General features: G+C 51.3%; 1 protein-coding gene across 7 annotated transcripts in view; it reads right to left on the reverse strand.

Annotated features, from left to right (window-relative positions):
- Positions 1-19331, reverse strand: part of CDH23 (cadherin related 23) — a 381721-nt gene that overhangs the window by 11635 nt on the left and 350755 nt on the right. For 5 of the 7 annotated variants that reach the window (XR_008550123.1, XM_054690753.1, XM_054690748.1 and 2 more), the window contains 13 exons: positions 18596-18776; positions 13362-13495; positions 12653-12862; positions 11988-12095; positions 10448-10550; positions 9223-9348; positions 8592-8795; positions 6423-6881; positions 3312-3428; positions 2460-2684; positions 1750-1919; positions 1395-1532; positions 285-404 (listed from right to left, as the gene is read on the reverse strand). Coding sequence is in view for 6 of the 7 variants with exons in the window: in XM_054690753.1 (XP_054546728.1) it covers positions 285-404; positions 1395-1532; positions 1750-1919; positions 2460-2684; positions 3312-3428; positions 6423-6881; positions 8592-8795; positions 9223-9348; positions 10448-10550; positions 11988-12095; positions 12653-12862; positions 13362-13495; positions 18596-18776 (2295 nt within the window). In the remaining variant the exon portion in view is untranslated. Of the gene's footprint in view, positions 1-284; positions 405-1394; positions 1533-1749; positions 1920-2459; positions 2685-3311; positions 3429-6422; positions 6882-8591; positions 8796-9222; positions 9349-10447; positions 10551-11987; positions 12096-12652; positions 12863-13361; positions 13496-18595; positions 18777-19331 lie in introns of those variants that run through there. The other 2 variants (XM_054690750.1, XM_054690751.1) reach the window with 2 other exon arrangements.

Genomic DNA, 19331 nt, shown 5'->3' on the forward strand with positions numbered 1-19331 from the left:
TGGAGACAGGACCACGTGGAGCCTCTGGTCTATTTGGTTGAGACCCAGGGATGTTTGGCACGAGATAGTTCTCCTACAGAGTCCCCACATCCCTGAGTCACAGCCACGGCAACCCACCCAGCTAAGTCTTGCCTTCTCTTCCTGTCTTCACGTCTCTGAGGGGGGCAGAGGGGGTATTGGGTGGCTCTGCTCCTGCTCCTCGATGGTTATTCTCTAAAAGGCTTTGCTTGCTGTCTTTACAACCCCTGTCCCTGGTGTTCCTGGTCCAGGTTGGTACTCCTCACCTGCACTGAATTTTCTCGACGGTTGCTGGCTCTATCCCCAGGGTTATCTTTGGCCAAGGCAGTCAGGATATAGTGGTCCTTCTTCTCCCGGTCCAGAGAGGACAGCACATAGATATCACCCTAGTAGGAGAGGGTAGAGTCAGGTCCTTCATCGATTCAACAGATATTTACTGAGCATCTACTATGTGCCACACACCGCTCTGGGCTCTGGAGATACAGGGCTGGACAGAAGAGACAGCAATTGCTACCTCATGCAATGTGCGGTCCACGGCTCTCCTTGCCCTTTCTACCTCAGTCTATCTGGAGATGGGATGAACAGTCCTGGCTGGAGTTTACTACATGCCCAGGTATATAGTTGGCACTCCATAAATATCTGTTGTACACAGCAGCATGCGAGGAGCATGTCTGGTTATTCACTCTCAACTGGAGAGAGACAGACCTTTGCTGCGAGGTCAGAGTGCAGAAGGAAGTGGGCAGGGTGAGCCAATGGGAGGGAAAATCCAGTTTCAGCAACTGAGGAAGGCCTTGCCTGACCACTATCCCCAGGTCATAGGTTCCTCTTGTTGTACCATAAACAGCAGCTTTGAACCCATTTGCAGATATTTGGAATCATCATCCATCTTTTCTCTTGCGTTTCTGCTTCCCCACAAGCTTGAGATTCATGGGAGCAAGGCAGATGCACCTGTGCAGGCTTCTCACTACCCCGCCCCCACCCCACCCAGCACTGAGTGCTGGGCCGTGTAAGCAGTAGGTGTTCACATGCTGTGCCCACTCTCTGCAGAGCTTCCTATACCTTTTTTGACAGTCTCTAAAAGCAGTCATACAATATTTAAATCAAGTTTTGTAGCCTCAGAAGTTTGCATCCCACAAAGGGCTGGTTTCCAGTTATGTTGGCCACTTCCTTCCATGTCTGCTGGCACAAAAGGGCCACTGTCTACAGGATGTCTGGGACTCTGAGCACAGGGTTTGCTGACACAGACAAAATACGTCTAAGGCTACAGATGTCCTGTGGGCAGGAGTCAGACATGGGGGAATGACGGCAACACTTTTGGTGGCTTCTCAGCCTATGACCCTGGCTCCTTCCCCCTTCCCACAGTCAGGCCTGCTTACCGTACTGGGGTTGATGGCAAACTTGCCCTCTCCATCCCCGAGGCTGTATTCAACAAGGGCAAAGTTGCCCGAGTCGGCATCAGTAGCAGTAACCGTTAGGATGACCGTGCCCACGGGCACGTCTTCAAAGACAGCTTCCTGGAGCCCCGTGGACAGAAAGAGCAGCTCAAGTCAGTGCTAGAGTCTGTGGTCCTGACCTAGGAACTCACTGATGCTGAGAACCCAGGGCATCAAGCTGCTCATGGGCTGCTTGCTCCTCGGGGGTGGAGGATAGCAGGGTGGGCATGGAGGGCACCTGAATACCTCATGGAGTGGGCATGGGTCCTGGACCTAACCTGTTGGCCTTGTCACCCACCTGGTAGAAGGGCTGGTCAAAGATGGGGTTGTTGTCATTGATGTCCACGATCTCCAGGTAGACGGGGATTTCAGCTGCTCGGGGTGGGGACCCGTTGTCTGAGGCCCTCACAGTGAAGTTGAGCCAGTGGACCTCCTCGTAGTCCACCGTCCGGTTAGCAATGACCTTCCCTAAGACACAGAGGCACCCACTGCCATTTTGGCCACTCCCCACTCATGAAAATCCACCAAAATATGAAGAGAAGGATCTGGAGCTTTGAGGAGAGGTGGTCCCTCGAAGGAGGGTGGCCAGGTAGCAGTGCCCAGTGGCAGCCCAGAGGCATGAGAGGAACCAGTGCCCAATTCTTCTTTAGTAGAGGGATGAAACCGATTTTCACAAGACAAAGGAAAGAAAACCAAGCCAAGGACCTCCACTGAGACATTTTCCTCTGGCCTTCTTGTTCCCTAAGTGATACCAATGGCAGAGGCTTGGGTGATAGATCATCCCAGGTTTCCAGAGACCCTCAAAGGGAGTTTCCACCCCAATATGGGGCTGGGTTTTCCTTCCTGCTCTCTAGTTTGGGCATCTAGAGTGACTGGAAGTTTGGCCAGATGTGATCTGGCCCAGTCCACTGAGGGGCCATGGAGGGTGAGAAGTGGCCATGGTCCCTCTCAGAGGATAAGCAGGCACAGATACATGTTTCCCAACATGTCAGTACATTTCTGACCTACCTGCTGAGAAGTCTTCCAGCTGGACGTAGCCTGGGGGCATCAGGTCCAGCAGGGTATAGGTGATCAGCCCATTGAGGCCCTTGTCGGGGTCCACAGCTGCCACGGCAATGAGTGTGGTACCTGGGGTGGCCCCTTCTAGGATCCGCTCTGTGTAGTAGGTGATCCCGAAGGGCTTGAACTGGGGTGTGTTGTCATTGACATCCAGAATGTTGACTGTCAGCTTGGCTGCAGTGGAGACAGGGTGGGGGGGGGTGGTGAGAGTGACGTGAAGGGCACCAATATTGGCTGGGCCAGGCCTTCCTAAGTCTTAGCCAAATTTGGGGAGGATGGCAGCACCTCACAGCCCTCCTGGGACTCCCTAAAACTTGACCCACCCCTCAGGCTCTTTCCCTGGTCTGACGCTTACTCTTCAGAGAAAGGAGCTTATGTTCTACCAGGTAACCTGGCCCTCCTGTGCCTCAGTTTCCCAATCTGTTCAATGTGATAGGATTAAGAGGATCTTTAAGGCCCTACTTCTGATTTGGTCTTCTTTCTCCTGTTTGAGCTGTTTCCTCTCTATCACCAGCCTGGGCCCTCTGAGAGTGGGACATGTGAGAGATGACCAGGATTGCCCTTCCTTCCTGAAAACTCTGGGCTGTAAGATAAGGAGCCAGTATTTGCCAGGAGTCTCTCCTCACTCCAGCAGTTATCGTGGCCTCATGGCCACTTGAGGCCATCTGGCCCTATGTCCCCATCCTTCCTACCCTGCAAAATCCAACCCTGCTGCTCTCTCCCTGGGTCCAGGCCCCTGCCTGTTCCTGCCCACCCTCCTGCCCAGAGTAACCAATGGGATATGCCTACAGGGAGACTTACCATTTGGCACGCTGACAGAGCGCTCTGGTAGGTCACTGGCATTGTCAATCACGGAAAGCGTGACCTCATAGCTGGCGACCACTTCCCTATTCAGGGGAGACTTCACCATTACAGACCCTGTAGACCAGATCAAGTCAAGTTCAGCTTGAGGGGAACTTCCTAAAATCTGGGTCTCCGAGGGGGCACTCCTGGCCAATCCCCCTAATCCCCACAAGGCAATGATCCCCAATGGACCTGGGACTTGCTGGTCTTGCCTTTGGCTGGGATGAGACCACAGCCACCTGAAAGCTGGGCACACATCACTCTGCTCCTCACTCACTGCTTAAAATCCAGGGGGCCTTGGGAAAAATATTTAACTTCTCTGTACCCGTTTCCTTATTTGTATAGGACTATTTTAAGGATTATAACAATTTCATGAATTTACATTTGTTAAGGGCTTAGAACAATGCTTAGCATATAGAAAGCACAAGTATGTAACTGCTTCTTTAAAACATGCTTGAATTCTACAATAATATGACTATATAGAACATTACTGAATCATACACTTAAAATGGTTAAATGGTAAACTTTATAATTAAAAAGTACTTATATTCTATGGAAAGCAAGTATAAAGGAAGGCCAAGGGGCAGCTAAAAAGTCTGGAGGGGATTCCCTGGAGGGGACAGTGGTGGTACAGGCTGAGAGTCAGGCCCACCCCTTGGCCCTGACTATGTGGGGTATGGCCAGCTGGTCGTAGGAAAGAAGCACCATCCTACTACCTTAGTACCAGAGCAAGGAATTGTCTCCTCTCATACCCTCTGCCTCCCAGGGCCCCTGTCTGTCCCTGAATCATGGTAGAACCCTCTAGAGGCTTGGACTTGGGCTAGACAGACCTATTTTGGCCAATCTCAGGCCTGCCTCGGTTGGTACCTCTCTTTCTGCCTGGCGGCTCCTCCTCCTCCTGGCTTCCTTCTAGGATAAAATCCCCTTTATTTCCAATTCCCTCTCAGGCACTGGGGTCTCTGGGATGCCCTTCCCCTTGGCAGATCCCCTGCTGGGCTTCTGTCCTCCTCGGTCCCCCATCCTGGGGCGGTCACTTACCCTAGCTGCTGCCTTCTCCTCCTCTTCCTACTCTCGCTCCCCCATCCCCAGGCTGGGGAGCGAGGATGGGGAGAGGTGGCTGCATTCAGTCTGCAAAGGCTGGGCCACAGCCTTGGCCTGGGCCCCACAGGATGGGAAGGGTGGTGGGGGTGCAGTGGATGTGGAGGAGGGCAATGGAATGAAGCAGAGAAGAAATGAGGTGGGAAGTGACAAAGAAACAGAGCTCAAACCTGCAGATCTGCCAGCCATGCGGAAGAGAGAAGAGGGTTAACATCAGTTAGTCCAGGGTGCAGAGGAGAAGGGGCATAGCAGGACATGGGGAGGAGGGGCTCAGAGGTCATCAGGGAAGGAGCTCTGGGAGGAAGGGGTAGGACAGGAGGGGGTGGAGGGGAAGAGGCAGAGGGAGAGGAAACTAGGGGATATAGTGGGGACCCCACTGGGCAGGATCACTCAGGGGCTACAATTCTGGCTAGAAGAGAGGGGAGGAGAAGAAACAGGAGGGAGGGTGAGCAAGGTAGGTAGGGAAAATGTGAAGAAAAGGGGGCAAAGACGACACTGGGAAGAAAAAGAAGAAAGTCAGTTGGAGGGAGAGAGAACAGAAAAGAGGTAGAGACCTCAGCATATCATCAAGTTGGGTAGGGGCAGAGCAGCGCTGGGGCCGCTCTCCATGGTGCTGACCAACCAACCGTGGGACTTCGCTAACCTGGGTTATGGCTAACGTGTAACTTCTAGTGCTGATGGTTTTCCCTTCTTTTTTTTTCCCTTTGGGTTTCAGAAGCAGATTGAGTTAATTTTACTCCTTGGTTCACTGCATACTGTGGTCATTGGCACTGCTCTTGTTTTATGTATGTAACTATCCCTTCTTATTCCCATACTCCTCTCCCCATGGCCAATCATTATAATGTATTGAAGTGTATTTTTTACTTGCAAGTGTTCCTAAAAACCACGCTATTAATTGTGTGTGTGTGTGTGTGTGTGTGTATGTATATATATATTACATGTATACAAATGGGGTTGTGGTGTGTGTGTGTATCCCATGCTATTTCTTACTCTTTTCAGGGTGTACTTATTTCTAAGGTTCACCCATAGTGCCCTGCATGAATCTGATTGCTTTTAACAGCTACCTGGTATTCCATGGTGTGAACCCACCACACTTTACTCTCCAGTCTCCCAGGGTTGGGTGTCCAGGTGGCCTCCAACTCCTACCACCAATAACATTGCAGTGAACACCCTCAGAAAGCCCTCTTATCAACCTGAGCATTCCTTGGGACATGTATCCAGGAGCAGAATTTCTGGGTGATGCCTGTGAGTGTACTTTGTGCTAGATTGCTGTCCAGCTGGTGGAATCAGTCTCATAGAGTAGTATATGAGGCTCCTGACATCTCTACATTGTCACCAGTACTCAATATTGTCCAGCATCCTGTTAACCACATGTGGAAAATTGGTATCTCCTTGCTGTTTTACTAAGCCTTTCTCTAAATAGCAATAATTTTCGGTATTCTGTCATAGCCATGTTAGTTTTTTTGTTACTCCTCTGAGATTTCCAAGAAGTACACCTATAAAATCCCATGTCTCCAGAGGAGCAAAAACACCAAACTTTTCGAATAATGGTAAAACTATCGAAAGAATAATAAAATGCATAAATCATGAAAGATGAGCCTCAGCTGTTTTGTGGTAGCATAACTAATAGGTGAGACAGCCAGGATTCATGTGAAGGAGTGTTCAGCCATCTAGTTATTAAAGAAATACATATTAAAACAAGGTACCATTTTTCTAAAAAGTTACAGACATGAAAACTTTTTAACATGTAATGCTGGCAAGAGTATGGTAAGCTGGGCACACTTATGCAACACTGGTGGAGTGTGAAAAACAGAAAGGAGAGAGGGAGTTGGTTAAGGGAGGAGGAGGAAAGGAAAGGAGAGAGGGAAGGAGCAGAGGGGAGTGAATAAGGGAAGGTGAGGAAGAAGGCAGAGAGTAAGGAGACTAGGGCAGGAGACAGGAGCAGGGGTGCAAGTGGACCAGGCCCTGTACCTGTGTTGATATTCACGGCAAAGGCATATTCCTGGTCAGGTACGAGGCGGTCAGTGTCGTCCTTGGCCACGATGCCAATGATGTGGTACTCCAGTTTTGGGTTGAGGTCCCGGTCAATGGCAGTGACATTGGCAATGACAGTGCCTGGCTCAGCTGACTCTGGCACGCTCACTGTTTGGATGGGGTTGAGGAACTCAGGCCGAGAGTCATTGATATCATTGATAAGAACTGTGATAATAGCCGTGCCCGAGAGAGGGACAGTGCCCCGGTCGGTGGCCACTACTGTCAACCTGTAGGAGTCCTGCTCCTCCCTGTCGATGGTGGCATTGCCGACACGGATGATCCCTGTGACTGGGTGGATGAGGAAGCGGTCCTGAGCCCCGGCCTCTATTCGGTAGATGAGCTCTCCGTTGAGGCCACTGTCCTCATCTGTGGCTGTGACCTGCAGGACTGAGAATCCTGTGGGACGGGGAGGAATAGGGAGCAGCTGAGCACAGTGGCCTCTCCTAAAAGCATCATACTCAGATGCATTTGTTGGTGGTTTTTGCCAGCATTTATTTATTTATATGCATTTTTCATGTTTGTAACTTTGTAAGAAAATGATATATTATTTACTTACATGATTGAACAATCTTTAATAATTTGCTGTATCTTCTGCAAATTGTCAGCTTTTTTCCTTGGTCTATTTTTTTTTTAAAGATTTATTTACTTATTTATACAAGCACTGGGTACAGTCAGAAGCACGGGAGGGTGAGAGAATTCACCAGAGCGGGGAACAGAACAGGTAGACTGACGAAGTACACTGCTGAGGGGAGCAGCGGGTGGCAGGAGAGGTCTGCCTGCCATGTGGGACCCTTGCCCGGCGGCCGGGGAGGCCAGGGATTGAACTGGCGCTACAGAGGCTGCAGGCAGCTTCAAAGCCCAGCACTCAACCGCAGCGCCTCCAGGGGAGGCCCTCCTTGGTCTATTTTTTGACAACTTGTACATAATTATAGTTACTTGTGACAAATATTTTTCTCAGGTTGTTTTGCCTTTCAATATTAACATTATTTGATGTAAAGAAGTTTAAAACTTAGTATTTTCGGGCCTCCCCGGTGGCGCAGCGGTTGAGCGCTGGGTTGCGAAGCTGCCCGCGGCCTCTGCGGCGCCGGTTCGATCCCCGGCTGCTTCCCGGCCACCGGAGGAGGGTCCCACATGGCGCGCAGACCTCTCCTGCCGCCCGCTGCTCCCCTCAGCAGTGTACTTCGGTCCTTCTGCCTGCTCTGCTCCCCGCTCTGGCTCTGGTGAATTCTCTCACCCTCCCGCGCTTCTGACTGTACCCAGTGCATGTATAAAACAAACAAACAAACAAATAAAAGAAAGAAAGAAAGAAAACATGCCTCTATAAAAAAAAAAAAACAAAAAAACTTAGTATTTTCCTCTTTTGAGTTTCTGCTTCTTAAATGCTTTCTTATCCATAAATCAGATTAATAGTTACCCAATGCTGCTTTTAATTTTTAATGTTTTGTATGCTTTTATATTTTCTTTAGAATGTCTTTAAGTTTCATTTTGGTGTCTGATATGGGGTGAGAATCTACATTAAATATTAATAGATGTTTTGCATAGTAAAAAATTAGTTTTCACTATTGGTTTGTTTTGTTTATCATGTAATATCGCATTCCTTAATTTAATTCCTTATATTACCAAATAGAAATTTATCTATTTCTGGGCTACTTTGTTCCAGATTCTTGCGCTAATAGCATGCGATTTTAAATATCACAGTTTTGTAATATGTTACATTATCTGGTAAAGCAAATTTGGTTTATTATACTTATTTTTCAAAATGTTCTTATACTTCCAGATGACTCTTAATCAAATTTACCCCCAAATGCTGATTTTTTTGTGGGAATCATATTAATCCAATTTTTACTTAAAAACATTCTTTCTACCTAAGAATACCATGGAACATTTCTTAATAATCTCCTTTTGCAGACAAGACACTGAGGATCAGAGAAGCGAAGCGAGGCGACCTGAGTCTTCTGACTCCCTCTTCAGGGCTCTCCCCACCCTATTGCCCAAACTTCTCCCCACCAGAGGTGAACCTACATTCAACCTGTGAGGGTCCAATCCTCACTGATCACTAAAGCACTCGGGCCTGGGGGTTGGGGCCTGGGCTTGTCCTCTGCTCACCTGGAGGGCAGTTCTCCAGCAGGTGGACAGTGAATACGGCAGGGCTAAAGGCTGGCTGATTGTCATTGTCATCCAGGATGGTGACCAGCAGGTCGGCTGTGCCATTGAGCAGCCCAATGTCTTTGGCCAGCAGCAGCAGCTCCAGGATGGGGGGTGAGAAGGCCTCCCGGTCAATGATAACACCTGACCTCACTGTCACCACACCTGGCACCCAGGGCCACCAGCCAGAGACACACAAAGAAAAGAGGGTCCAGTGTGGAGGCCGGGTGAGAGGCAAGAGTGGAGGGACAGAGAGAGACGGGGGCATCATGGGGAAAGAGATGAAAAAGGAGCTGAGAAAGCAACACAGTGACTTTTTTCCCCAGATTCTGATCACCCGTTTAGGGAGGGCCCTCAGGTGCTGGGCGCCCGTGGCCTCCCCCTCCCCAGGTTCCCTCTGCAGTTCTCAGAGTCTGCCTAGGAAGGGAGATACAGGTGGGGATTGGAGCTGTGCCATCAAGAGGAGTACAGACCTCTCTCTTGTCACCTGTCACCATACTGGCCTCCTGTCCAGGACAGTGGGGAGCAGGGTCATATCCACCCCAGCAGGAAGCCCCAGAGCTGGGGTCCTGTGCGGGTGCAGAGGCCTCACCAGTGCTGTTGTTGATGTCAAACAGGTCACTCGGTGTGCCTAGCAGCTGGTAGGTCACCACGGCATAGATGTCCAGGTCTGCATCCAGGGCCAAGATAGGCCCATTGAGCACAGTGAGGGGAGTCCCTGGGCCAGAGGGAGAGGGGTCACTGCAGTGCTGTCCAGAACTGCCCCCCTCCCTCCCCCACCCTGGTGAGCCATGGCTGACGATGGATGAGAGGGAGGGAGGTGAGGTGGACAGGGTGGAGGGGCCCTGGGCCGGGCTGCGGCAGCCTTGGCAGACTGACGCAGGTGCCTGGGGAGCGGCCTCAAAGCCCTGCTGGGGAGAAAACACAACAGTGGTGAGCAAGACCCTCTGGCCCGCCCGGAGCACGCCTGCCTTCCCAGCAGCCTTTGAGACTGGCTACTCCATGGGAGGGTCTGGGGGCTCCCTGATGTCCCCTCCCTGAGTGTGGTCCTGTCTAGGTATGTGCATCCAGCCCAGTCTGTGGGTCACAGTGCACTGTACCGGTTCCTAGGAATCTGCACAGGCAGGTTTAAGAATGAAATTCATGTAGCAGAGAAGAGGAGGCTCTCAAGTCATCGCCTTCTGACTCAGAACCCAAGCTTCGGGGACAGGGAAGGCTGGAGGTCTAGGAGTGAGGGCTGCCCCGCTTCTTCCACCCCACTCCTGGGGAGGACATTAAAGAGGAAATTCTGTCCCTCTAAAGAGATGGATGAGGCTGACTAGTCCATGTGTAGGGGGAAAGGGCTACACTGCTCTACCCAGGGCATCGTGGCCCCCCCACTTCTGATGACGGATATTCCCTGAGCTTTCAGCAGCCTCCAGATGCCCTGAGGTGCTCCTGAGGTAGAGGGGGCAGGGAGAGGTGGGCTTACTCCCTTCCTGGGTAATCCTCACACCTTAAATGTAACCTCTTTGGGGAAGGTGGGGCTGTTTTCAGGTGACCCTAGGGACCAATGACAGCTGTCTCTTCCAACCAGACCTGTGGCCTCTTTGTTGGCCCCTGAGAGGCTGGGAGTCCTGGCCCACTAGCCCCTCTGAGCTGTGCCCCTCACCCTTGCACACCCTTCTGTACCCTCCAGGTCTGTATTTAGCCATGTAAGGCTGCCTCCCCTCCAGGCCTTAGCCTGGTCCTCACCAGGCACAGGGATGTTCTCAGGTATCTGAGACCCAGGTGGTACCTGGTAGCAGCAGGAGACCCCACGCAGGCCCAGCACTTACCTGCAGGAGAGTTCTCCATCACCTCCGCCTGGTAGGTGCTCTCTGTAAATAGGGGGTGGTTGTCATTCTCATCCACAAGAAAGACCAGCAGCAGGTCAAAATCCTGTGTGAGGCAGGATGGGGGAGCAGGTTGTGAGCTGTGTTCTAGAAAAGCACTCCAGGGGAAGGAGGGCTGAAAGGTGGGGGTTCAGGGCACAGAGATAGATGATTTTAAAGCCTGCACCAAGAGTCCAGAGACCTGGTCTCAGTCCCTGTTCTGCTAACAGCTCACCGGATGGCCTTGGGCAGGGCATTTCCACTGTCTGGCCTCATTTTTCCGACCTGGCAAATGGGGATCTTAGCTCTTCCATAGGGGGGCTGGCCGTTCATAGGAGACAATGATATGGAGGATATTGAATCATTTCTATTTTGGGATCAGGAAGGACTTCAGCAGGATGATGAGCCTAGGTTTTCAGACCCCTCCAGGCTGCCTGAAGGCCTGGTCAGAGTTCATCCACACTCATGCAGAGCTACACTCCACACCTTTCAAACCCCAGTCACAGCCCTTAGCTCTCAGAATCTTCTAGGACCTCTGGATAGTACCTCCAATGCACAGGTGAGAAAACCAAGGCCCACAGAGAGGTGGTGACTATTCAAAGCCACACAGTAAGGTAGTGGCAGAAGGGGGACCAGCTTCCAAGCCTCCTGATCGCACCACTCAATGCTGCTGCTTTCCAGGGTGACCCAGGCCTCCGAAACCACAGACAGAGGAAGGTTAAATCAAGGTCAGAAAGAGAAAATCAAGAGAAAAATAGGAGGTGGAAGGGAGGGAGAGAGGAAGGTGGGCATTGAGGGAGGGAGGGGCAGGTGGGCATGGGATGAGAGAGTTCAGTGACTTCTGAGTACTTCCAGCCGGAAGTCTCCTCAGGTTATACAGGTGGGGAAACTGAGGCCCAGACAGGGCACTGTCTTGGCTGAGCCATACAGCTAGTCAGAAGCAAGGCCCTGATGCTTGGTCAGGCTTCTCCCCCAGATATCCTAGACTGTGAAGAGAGGGATGACCCCCACCCCCACACCCAAAGGAACTGTCTACTTTGTAATACCCAACTTGTCTTATTAAAGAAAGCTAACTTCTTTGCTTTTGAGGGAAAAGTCATCTGGGAAATGCAACCCTCTCAGAAGCCCCCAGTATGTGTGTGAGGAAATAAGCCAGCCCACAACTCCTGTGGTGTGTGCCCAAATGTTAGTAATTCGGGAAGAGAGTTGGCAGCCAATGTGCCCGGAGTGTTTGCTGTTGGGCATTGTGCCAGGCACTGTGCTGAGGGCTTCCTAGGCATTGGCTCCTTCAGAGCTCTCCATGGCTTTGGGGTAGGTGTGGTTACTTTGCAGAAGAGAAAATGGAGAGAGAAAAACTGACTTGCCAAAGACACATGCTTACTGATGGATGCATCTGGGACTTGAACCCAGTACTCATTCACTCCAAAGCCTGTGGCTCTAGCCCACAGGTCATTTGGCCTCTGACCTCCAGCACCCAGAGCTCTCCACCTGCCTCCAGACTCACCCTCCGGGCTATGCGTGGGTTCTCCGGGTTGTCCTTCACGGAAATGGTCAGCTTGTACTCTGGGATTCGTTCACGATCCAGGGGCCGGTTCACAGTGACAATCCCTGTCTGGGAAGTGGAGGGCTGGTGAGCCAAGTAGTGACCTGTGCCCACTCTGGGCTCTGGCCCACAGATGCCAAGTGCTCCTCTATGAATGACTGTGTGTCCCCTTCCTAAATCTCCAAAGATATAGTCTAGAAGGCCAAGATGGGCTGAAGGGGCCTTGTCAGGGCAAGAGTAACCCACCCAGGCCCAGGTCTTGCTGCCTCAAAGATTTGAGCCCTCTGAGGATCCTGTGACCCTAGCAGTCAGTAATATCCCAAAAGGCCAAATAAGACTTCCTGGTACATCGTGGTAGAAACCAAGTGGTAGCAAGGCTCAAGGCTCTGGCCCCATTACTGCACATCACAAGCCTTGAGGATGACAGGAACCCCAGAGATGGTTCAGCTGGGTAACCCAAGATTCCCAGCTTCCCATAGAAACTTCCAGATCCCAGTGGAGGCAGGAGGCTTGAGAAGGAAATGGAATCAGAAGGGGTCCAATAGTGGCTATAGGAAAACCTTGGGGGGCAGGGCCCTATATTTAAGGGAAATCCTCAGGGGCCTCCCTAGTCAGCCCCTGCCTACCGTGGCATTGATGGAGAAGGCCTGCTCTCGGTTGCCTGCAGTGATGTTGAAGGTGAGCAGTGCGTTGCAGCCGCTGTCAGCGTCGCTGGCCAGGACGTGGGCGACGAAGCTGGAGACGGGGCTGTTCTCACTGATGGTGATGTTCAGGGGCAGGTTCAGCAGCACGGGGTCGTTGTCGTTGATGTCCAGCACCCGAATCCCCACCAGCATCTGGGCATCAGGGGAGGAGGAGAAGGAGCAAGGCAAAAGGAGAAAAAGGGGGACAGAAGAAGATGCAGGAGAGAGAGAAGGGGTGATAGATGTGATGAGGAGGAGATAGGAGAGGACAGCAAAGGAGTGGTCATGCGAGAAAGGCAGGTTGTGGAAGAGAGGAAAGGAAGTAAAGAAAATGATAATAAGAAAAGCAAGAGCATAGAAACGAGGATAGGAGGCAGAGAAGGGGTGCACAGAAGATTGGAAATGGATGTGTAAGAGGTGTCAAGGCAGCTGAAAAGGCAGCCGCCCCAAGCACTGCTAAGGGGGGAGGGCTTTGAGTGGCCACGGCTGCCAGGCCCACCGGTGAACCCCAAGAGGCACTTGCAGTTCTGCTAAGATCCCAGGGGTCTGAAGTGGTCCTAGAGCAACCTGTGGCCTCTCTGGGCACGAAGGCAGCAGCGTTTACGGGATCCCTACAAAGAATTCAGGGGCAGTGAGATGAAGCCAGACTCACCGTGGAGCTGAGCGGGGGTCTCCCCCTGTCCCGGGCACAGATGGTCAGGTTATAGAAGGCGATGGTCTCCCGGTCCAGTTCTACATCCTTTCGGACCCGCAGCACCCCTTCCACGGGAGAGATCACAAACTCCCCTGGGTGCCGCCCAGGAGAGGCCAGAGTTAGCAGGGAATGGCCAAGAGCTGTGGACAGCCCAGGTCACCCTCCACTTCTTGCAAGTCTTTCTTGCCAGGGGTGGGGGCCAGCCTGGCCATGGGCCCTACAACATCAGATCCTTGGGAGATGCCGAGGGCTGGGAATTGCAGGAGGGCGGGGAACAGATAATTGCTAGGGGTACAGGTAGGCACAGGCCAGAGGTGGCAGGCTGGTTTCCTACCCTGGGTCCTGGGCAGGCCAGGACTGACCCTGTAAAAATGGGGGCTCCTTTCCTTACCAAGCACCCTCATTCTGACTACTATTGATCAGAAACTGATGACTGAAGGTCTCAGGGACTTTGTAACATGTGAACCCTCACACATGCCATGTCTATGCAACAGGATACTGGGGAGGCAAACCTTACCTCAAAGGAATTCCTCACTAGTGGTAAGGCCCCTGGGCAGGGATGAGGTAGGAGGGACTGAAGGCAGAGCCCTCACCCAGCCCTGGAAATGAGCCACAGTTGGGCGCAAAGTTCTCTGGGTCTGTGACCCGCACCCCGGGCTCCTCATTAGCCCTGATTTTTTCTTTGATGTTTTTGAGACGCCTCAGCTAGTCATTTGGTTTCTGCCCTTAGCATGTTAAGAGCAAAATAAAATAAATTAATATAAAATAATAATAATAAAAATAAAAATAAAGAACAACAACAAAAAGAGCAAGAACCTCATTTTCTCACACTCTGCATTGGAAAGGACCTCCCTCCATTCAGAGACCAGCCAGGCCCTGCTGTCCTCTAGAAAATGAAATGAAAGTCCACCAAGGGTGATGACCTGTCCAAACTCCCTTAGCAAGTTAGCAGAGGCAGGACCGGACCCAGGGGATTGAGTCTGAATCCCAGGGAACTTGTGGTCTTTCCAGACACCACTTTGAACTGGGGTGTGGAGAGGGGAGATGAGAACAGGGAAGGGCGGAGCAGGAAGCCAGGGGAGGGGGCAGGCTGGATAGAAGCGAGTTAGGGGGAGGGAAAGTGAGCAAGAGAGGTGGAAAGTGAGGGCGGGGGGGGGGGGGTGACCTCCTTGCCCTTCCCCAGACTGGAAACAGAAAGCATTACTCCCTTAACTTTCCCCTTTGACACCGGAGAAAAGGTCCAGAGAGGGGTTTGACTTGCTCCTGGACACCGAGCACACAGGGGCAAGGACGGAGGCCCAAGCCACCCAACCATCCTCGCTGCCTGCCCCTTATGCCCTACCTCGCCCTTCCAGGCCTCCAGCTCCTATTGCTGATTCACCAAAACAGCCCCTCCGCAGCTCACCTGCAGCTGGAATTTCCCATCAGCCCTTCCACTCCCAGTGGCCCCAAAGGCTGCACCCTGCCTGGGGAGTGGGGAGAAGCCCCTTGCGACAGGATTTCCTGAGCTTCAGGTTCCAAGGTCTCCAAAGACCTGGGGATTCCCTTTAAGGGTTTTCCCAGCCCTGTCTCAGCCCCTGGCCATGTGCCAGCAGATGGTGTCTTGTCTCTGTCCAAAGCCAGCCACCCCCTTGAAGGAAGGAAGAGAGGGAGGGAGGGAGTTGGTTCTGAAGCTCAGGTGAGCCCACCTGGGCTCAGGTTAGACCCTGACCAGATCTGCTTGAAGTGAGGGAAGTAGGAAAGCCAGCGACCCTCACACTGCACATTGTCCTCCTCAGCAGCTTGCCCCAGGAGATGTTAGCAGCCGGGGCTTTCTGTCTGGTCATCCCCACATCTGCATGCTGCCTCCACTCCTGTGTGCCCGTGGGCATGTTGCTGAGCCTTGCCTTGATGTTCTCATCTGAGAAATGGGCTAATAAAAATGGACCCCACAGGCTTGTGCAGGTGGACACAGCCTGGTTTACCCATGTGTATTAGATTCACATCAGCTCTTGGGATCACTGGGGGGATCCTGAAGGAGAGCCCAGGCGGCCCTTGGAAGAAACGGGGGGCTTTCAGGGAGGATGAGAGTGTAAGAAAGAGGTCCAAGGAGTGGGTCTGAGCAGAAGTGGCCACTGGGTTTGGTGGGAGAGTCTCAAGTGGCCATGGCATGTTTTGTCACTGTTCTGTGACCTCCGGGAGACCACTGTCTCCTCAGCTCAGTGCGGCCTGCAGCTTTGTCAGAGCCCAGTCATCTGACTGATGGGTACCCCTGAGGCTCAGGCTGTAGTGGTGGGAAGGTGACCTGGAGGCTGGGTGGCCTTGAGAGGTCCCTTCACCTGTGGTGTGTCACTAAACCTGCTTGCCACACAAAGCAGCCTTGATAGGGCTGAACCCAGGGGTGGGAAGAGATGTGGGGAGTAGATGTGGAAACATCCGTGAGCCACTAGGTCACACCTCCCTGGGCCTTCACTTATCTATTCTGAAATGGGGCCGTGTCAGTGAGTCCCAAGTAATCTTTGGGTTCTGAATGTCTACACTCTTCCTTCCTAGCAGGAGGGAGCCCCAGGATGGGTCAGCCTTCTTTCTCTCCCTTAGATTCTGGGGGTCTGCCTCGCTATCTCCTGGACATCACTCAAGACTCCAAATTCCTAAGGCTCCCCCCAATCGTGTGTGGATTTAACTCAGGAGACTTTGCTCCTGGCTCCAAAGTCCCACAGCATGGATGTGTCACTGGAGCACAAAGAGGGCCCCTTACTGGGGGAGGCTCAACTGCGCACACAGCACCCAGCCAGGCTTTGCAACCTTCCGTACAGGAGCAGGGGTGCCTGTGAATTTACAAAAGTGTCTTTGGTGGGGAAGTGGGGAGGAAGGCCTTGCTCTGCTTGTTTTGGAAGAGGAAGGCATAGTGCTTGGGCTGGGAGGGATGGCAGGTCAAAGCAGAGCTGTCTACCACAAGCTCTGGATGACAGGCACTCCAGGTCTGGCCCTGCCGACATGGGTTCATTTGTTTTTCTAGCCCCTTAATTATGGATTCACCCAGGTTCTAAGTTCTATCCTTCGACCTTGTTCCAGAATTCTAGGCTCATACAGCCAACCCCTCCTTGACATGGCAAACCTAACCTCACCTTGTCCTCCATCTCTGCTCCTGCCACAGTCTGCCCACCTGCTAAAGGCCATGTGTCCTCTCTAGCTGCACAGGCCAAACCTGTGTCATCCTAGACTTTTTCTCATATCCCACATCAATCAGTCAGCACATCCTGTTGGCTCTCCTGAAATATACCAAAACTGACCGTTTCTCACACTTCTGGCCCCAGCTACACCCTCACTAATCTGAGTTATTATAACAGGTTCTTACCTGGTCACCCGGTGCCCATTCCTTAGCCCCTGTGGTCTGTTCTGAGCTCAGGAACCAGAGTGGTGCTGTTAAATCTTAGTCAAGTCTTGTTCCTCCTTTGCTCAAAGCCCTCCTGTGTGCTCTGTGGTTCGCATGTCATTCGGAGTAAAAGCCAAGTGCTCACAGCTTTCAAGTCCAAATGACATCTTGTCCTACCCTCTCTCTGATCTCATCTCTTCCTACTCTTCCCCTTGCTTAACTTTGTGCCAGCCACAGGTCTTTCTCCACCTCCAGAAACACGCCAGGCGCAGTCTGACCTCAAGGCCTTTGCACTTGCTGCTCCCTCTGTCTGGGATGCTTTTCCCCAAATGGCCACATGACTCGCTTCTTACCTCCTTCAAGTTTTTGTTCATCTGTCACCTCTCTTGACAGATCTTCCTTGAGCTGAACTTCCTATCTAAAATTGTCATATTTTCCACTTGTTGGCTTTATTTTTCTCCATAGCATTTAGCACCACCCAATATACTCACTCCTCTATGTAATCAGTTATATTCATTGCCTGTGTCTTCCAACCAGAATATATGTTCTTAAAGACTGGGATTTTGTCTGCTTTATACTGTTCTCTATTCTCAACACCTGGAATATGGTTGCCATATAGTAGATGGCTTCATATTTATTGAAAATCAATTTAAAAATTAGGATGTTTCACACATATTTGGATTTCCAATTTTTCTTTTAAAATGGTAAGGCCTGATCCTCCTGGCCTGGCCCTGCCTGTGGTTCAACATGACCACAATTGGCAGGAGCTGAATTGTGGCTGCCACAGCCCCAACTATGCCCTATTGTCTTGCCTAGCTCCCCTCTCCCAAGTCTGGTCCCTGCACAGCCCCTATAGGCTTTGAGTTTGAGATTTCAACTTCACAGCAAAAAGTAAAAACTGATGGGAACTTGCTCTGACCAAGGCAAACCCTGCTCTGTAACTGAAACTCTGTTCTTCAGGCAAAATACTTCGAAGACTATAAATAGTGACGATTGTATGTGCACAGAATCTGGGTGGTCCCTGATAGCATGCATTTGGGAGGTCCCTACAGTCTGTGGCAGGAAAAAGAGTGGCATGTCAGAGTGCCTATAAAAAAGGTGATTTGGGGCCTCCCTAGTGCTGCAAGGGGTTAAGTCTAAGCACTGTGAAGCTATCCACAGCCACTGCAGCATGAGTTTGATCCTCAGCCAGGGAACTGACCCACATGGCTCAGCAGACCTCTCCTGTCTTGCCCACTGTTCCCCTCAGCAGTATATTTCAGTAGGTCTGCCTGTTCTGTTCCCCACTCTGTCTCTGGTGAATCCTCTCAACCCCCGTATCTATGGTCTGCACCCCAGCTCTTGTATGCATAAATAAATAAATCTTAAAACAATTTAAAAAAAAGAAAAAGGTGATTTGGAAGAAGAATGAAATTGTCTATAACCTCCTTCAATTTGATTTTTGAGATTTCCTTCAGCCTATTAAAAGAACTAAATCAAGATGTAAGGGGAAAAAAATGTCTGTGGTAAGAATGCTGACATTCCTCTGGAGACTCTTCTCTGGGTAGGACATGGGGGAATTTTCTATCAGATTTTCAAAGGGGTCTGTCCCCACCCCCTCAAGACTATAGCCCTTGCTCCAGATTTTAGAGGGTTCTCACCATCTCTCTGTGGACCAACGGTGGAGAGATTATTTCCATCATCTTATGAATGGGGAACCCGAGGCCCAGAGACAGCAAGGTCACATAACAGTGGGGCTAACTGTTGGAAACCTCTTTTTTAAGCTTGTCCTGGGTGGGGTTGGGGAGAGGCCCTCCAAGTCATGCTCCGTCCACCACCCAGCTCGGGCCCCACTCACCTAGAGGGTCTCCATCTACGATGCTGTACTCCACCTGTCCATTGGGGCCTGAGTCCCGGTCGTGGGCTAGGAAGGTCCACACTCTGGGGCCCGGCTGGCCCTCAGTGACCTCAAATGGTCCCTCATAGTCTCGGGGAAAGGTGGGCACATTGTCGTTGATGTCATTCACGTTAACAAGCACCTGAGATGGTGGACAAACTTAGCTGGGGGTGCATGCCAGCAGCTCGGGCTGGCTCATCTGTAAACTGGACCTGATAGTCCTGTCTCATGGGGCTGATGCAAGAATGGGTAATGGATGTAGGAAGGCCTTTGAAGATCTGCATGTTGATAAGTTGTTATTTTTGAGGCCATCTTATGGGCATAATATTTATATTATTAATGATGTTATAAATTTCTCTTTATGGCTGTATAAGGAGATTTAACGTGGTATCATTTGCTTCTTACATACCCTGAAACAGTTATTAACCTTCTTTCACAGAGCAGAAGTGTGAGGTTCAAGGAAGTTAAGTGACTGGCCCAGGGTCACACATCTAGTAAGTGGAAAAGCAGGGAGTAAATCCTTCCCTGTTGGTTTGATTAGTTTGTGTTCTTCCCACGAAGGGGAGGAAGGCAGGTACATTGTCTGAAAGATGCAGCTTCACAGAGAGGTTCAGTGACCTGCCCAAAGTCACATAGCAAGTTTGGGTGAGTTGCTGACTAAGAGAGTGCTTTTGGATTTAGGCATTTCCCCTGGAAA

This window comes from Talpa occidentalis, unplaced genomic scaffold (genome assembly GCF_014898055.3).
Source record: "Talpa occidentalis isolate TD23 unplaced genomic scaffold, MPIMG_talOcc4v2.1 talOcc4.8, whole genome shotgun sequence".
Taxonomy (NCBI): Eukaryota; Metazoa; Chordata; class Mammalia; order Eulipotyphla; family Talpidae; genus Talpa; species Talpa occidentalis.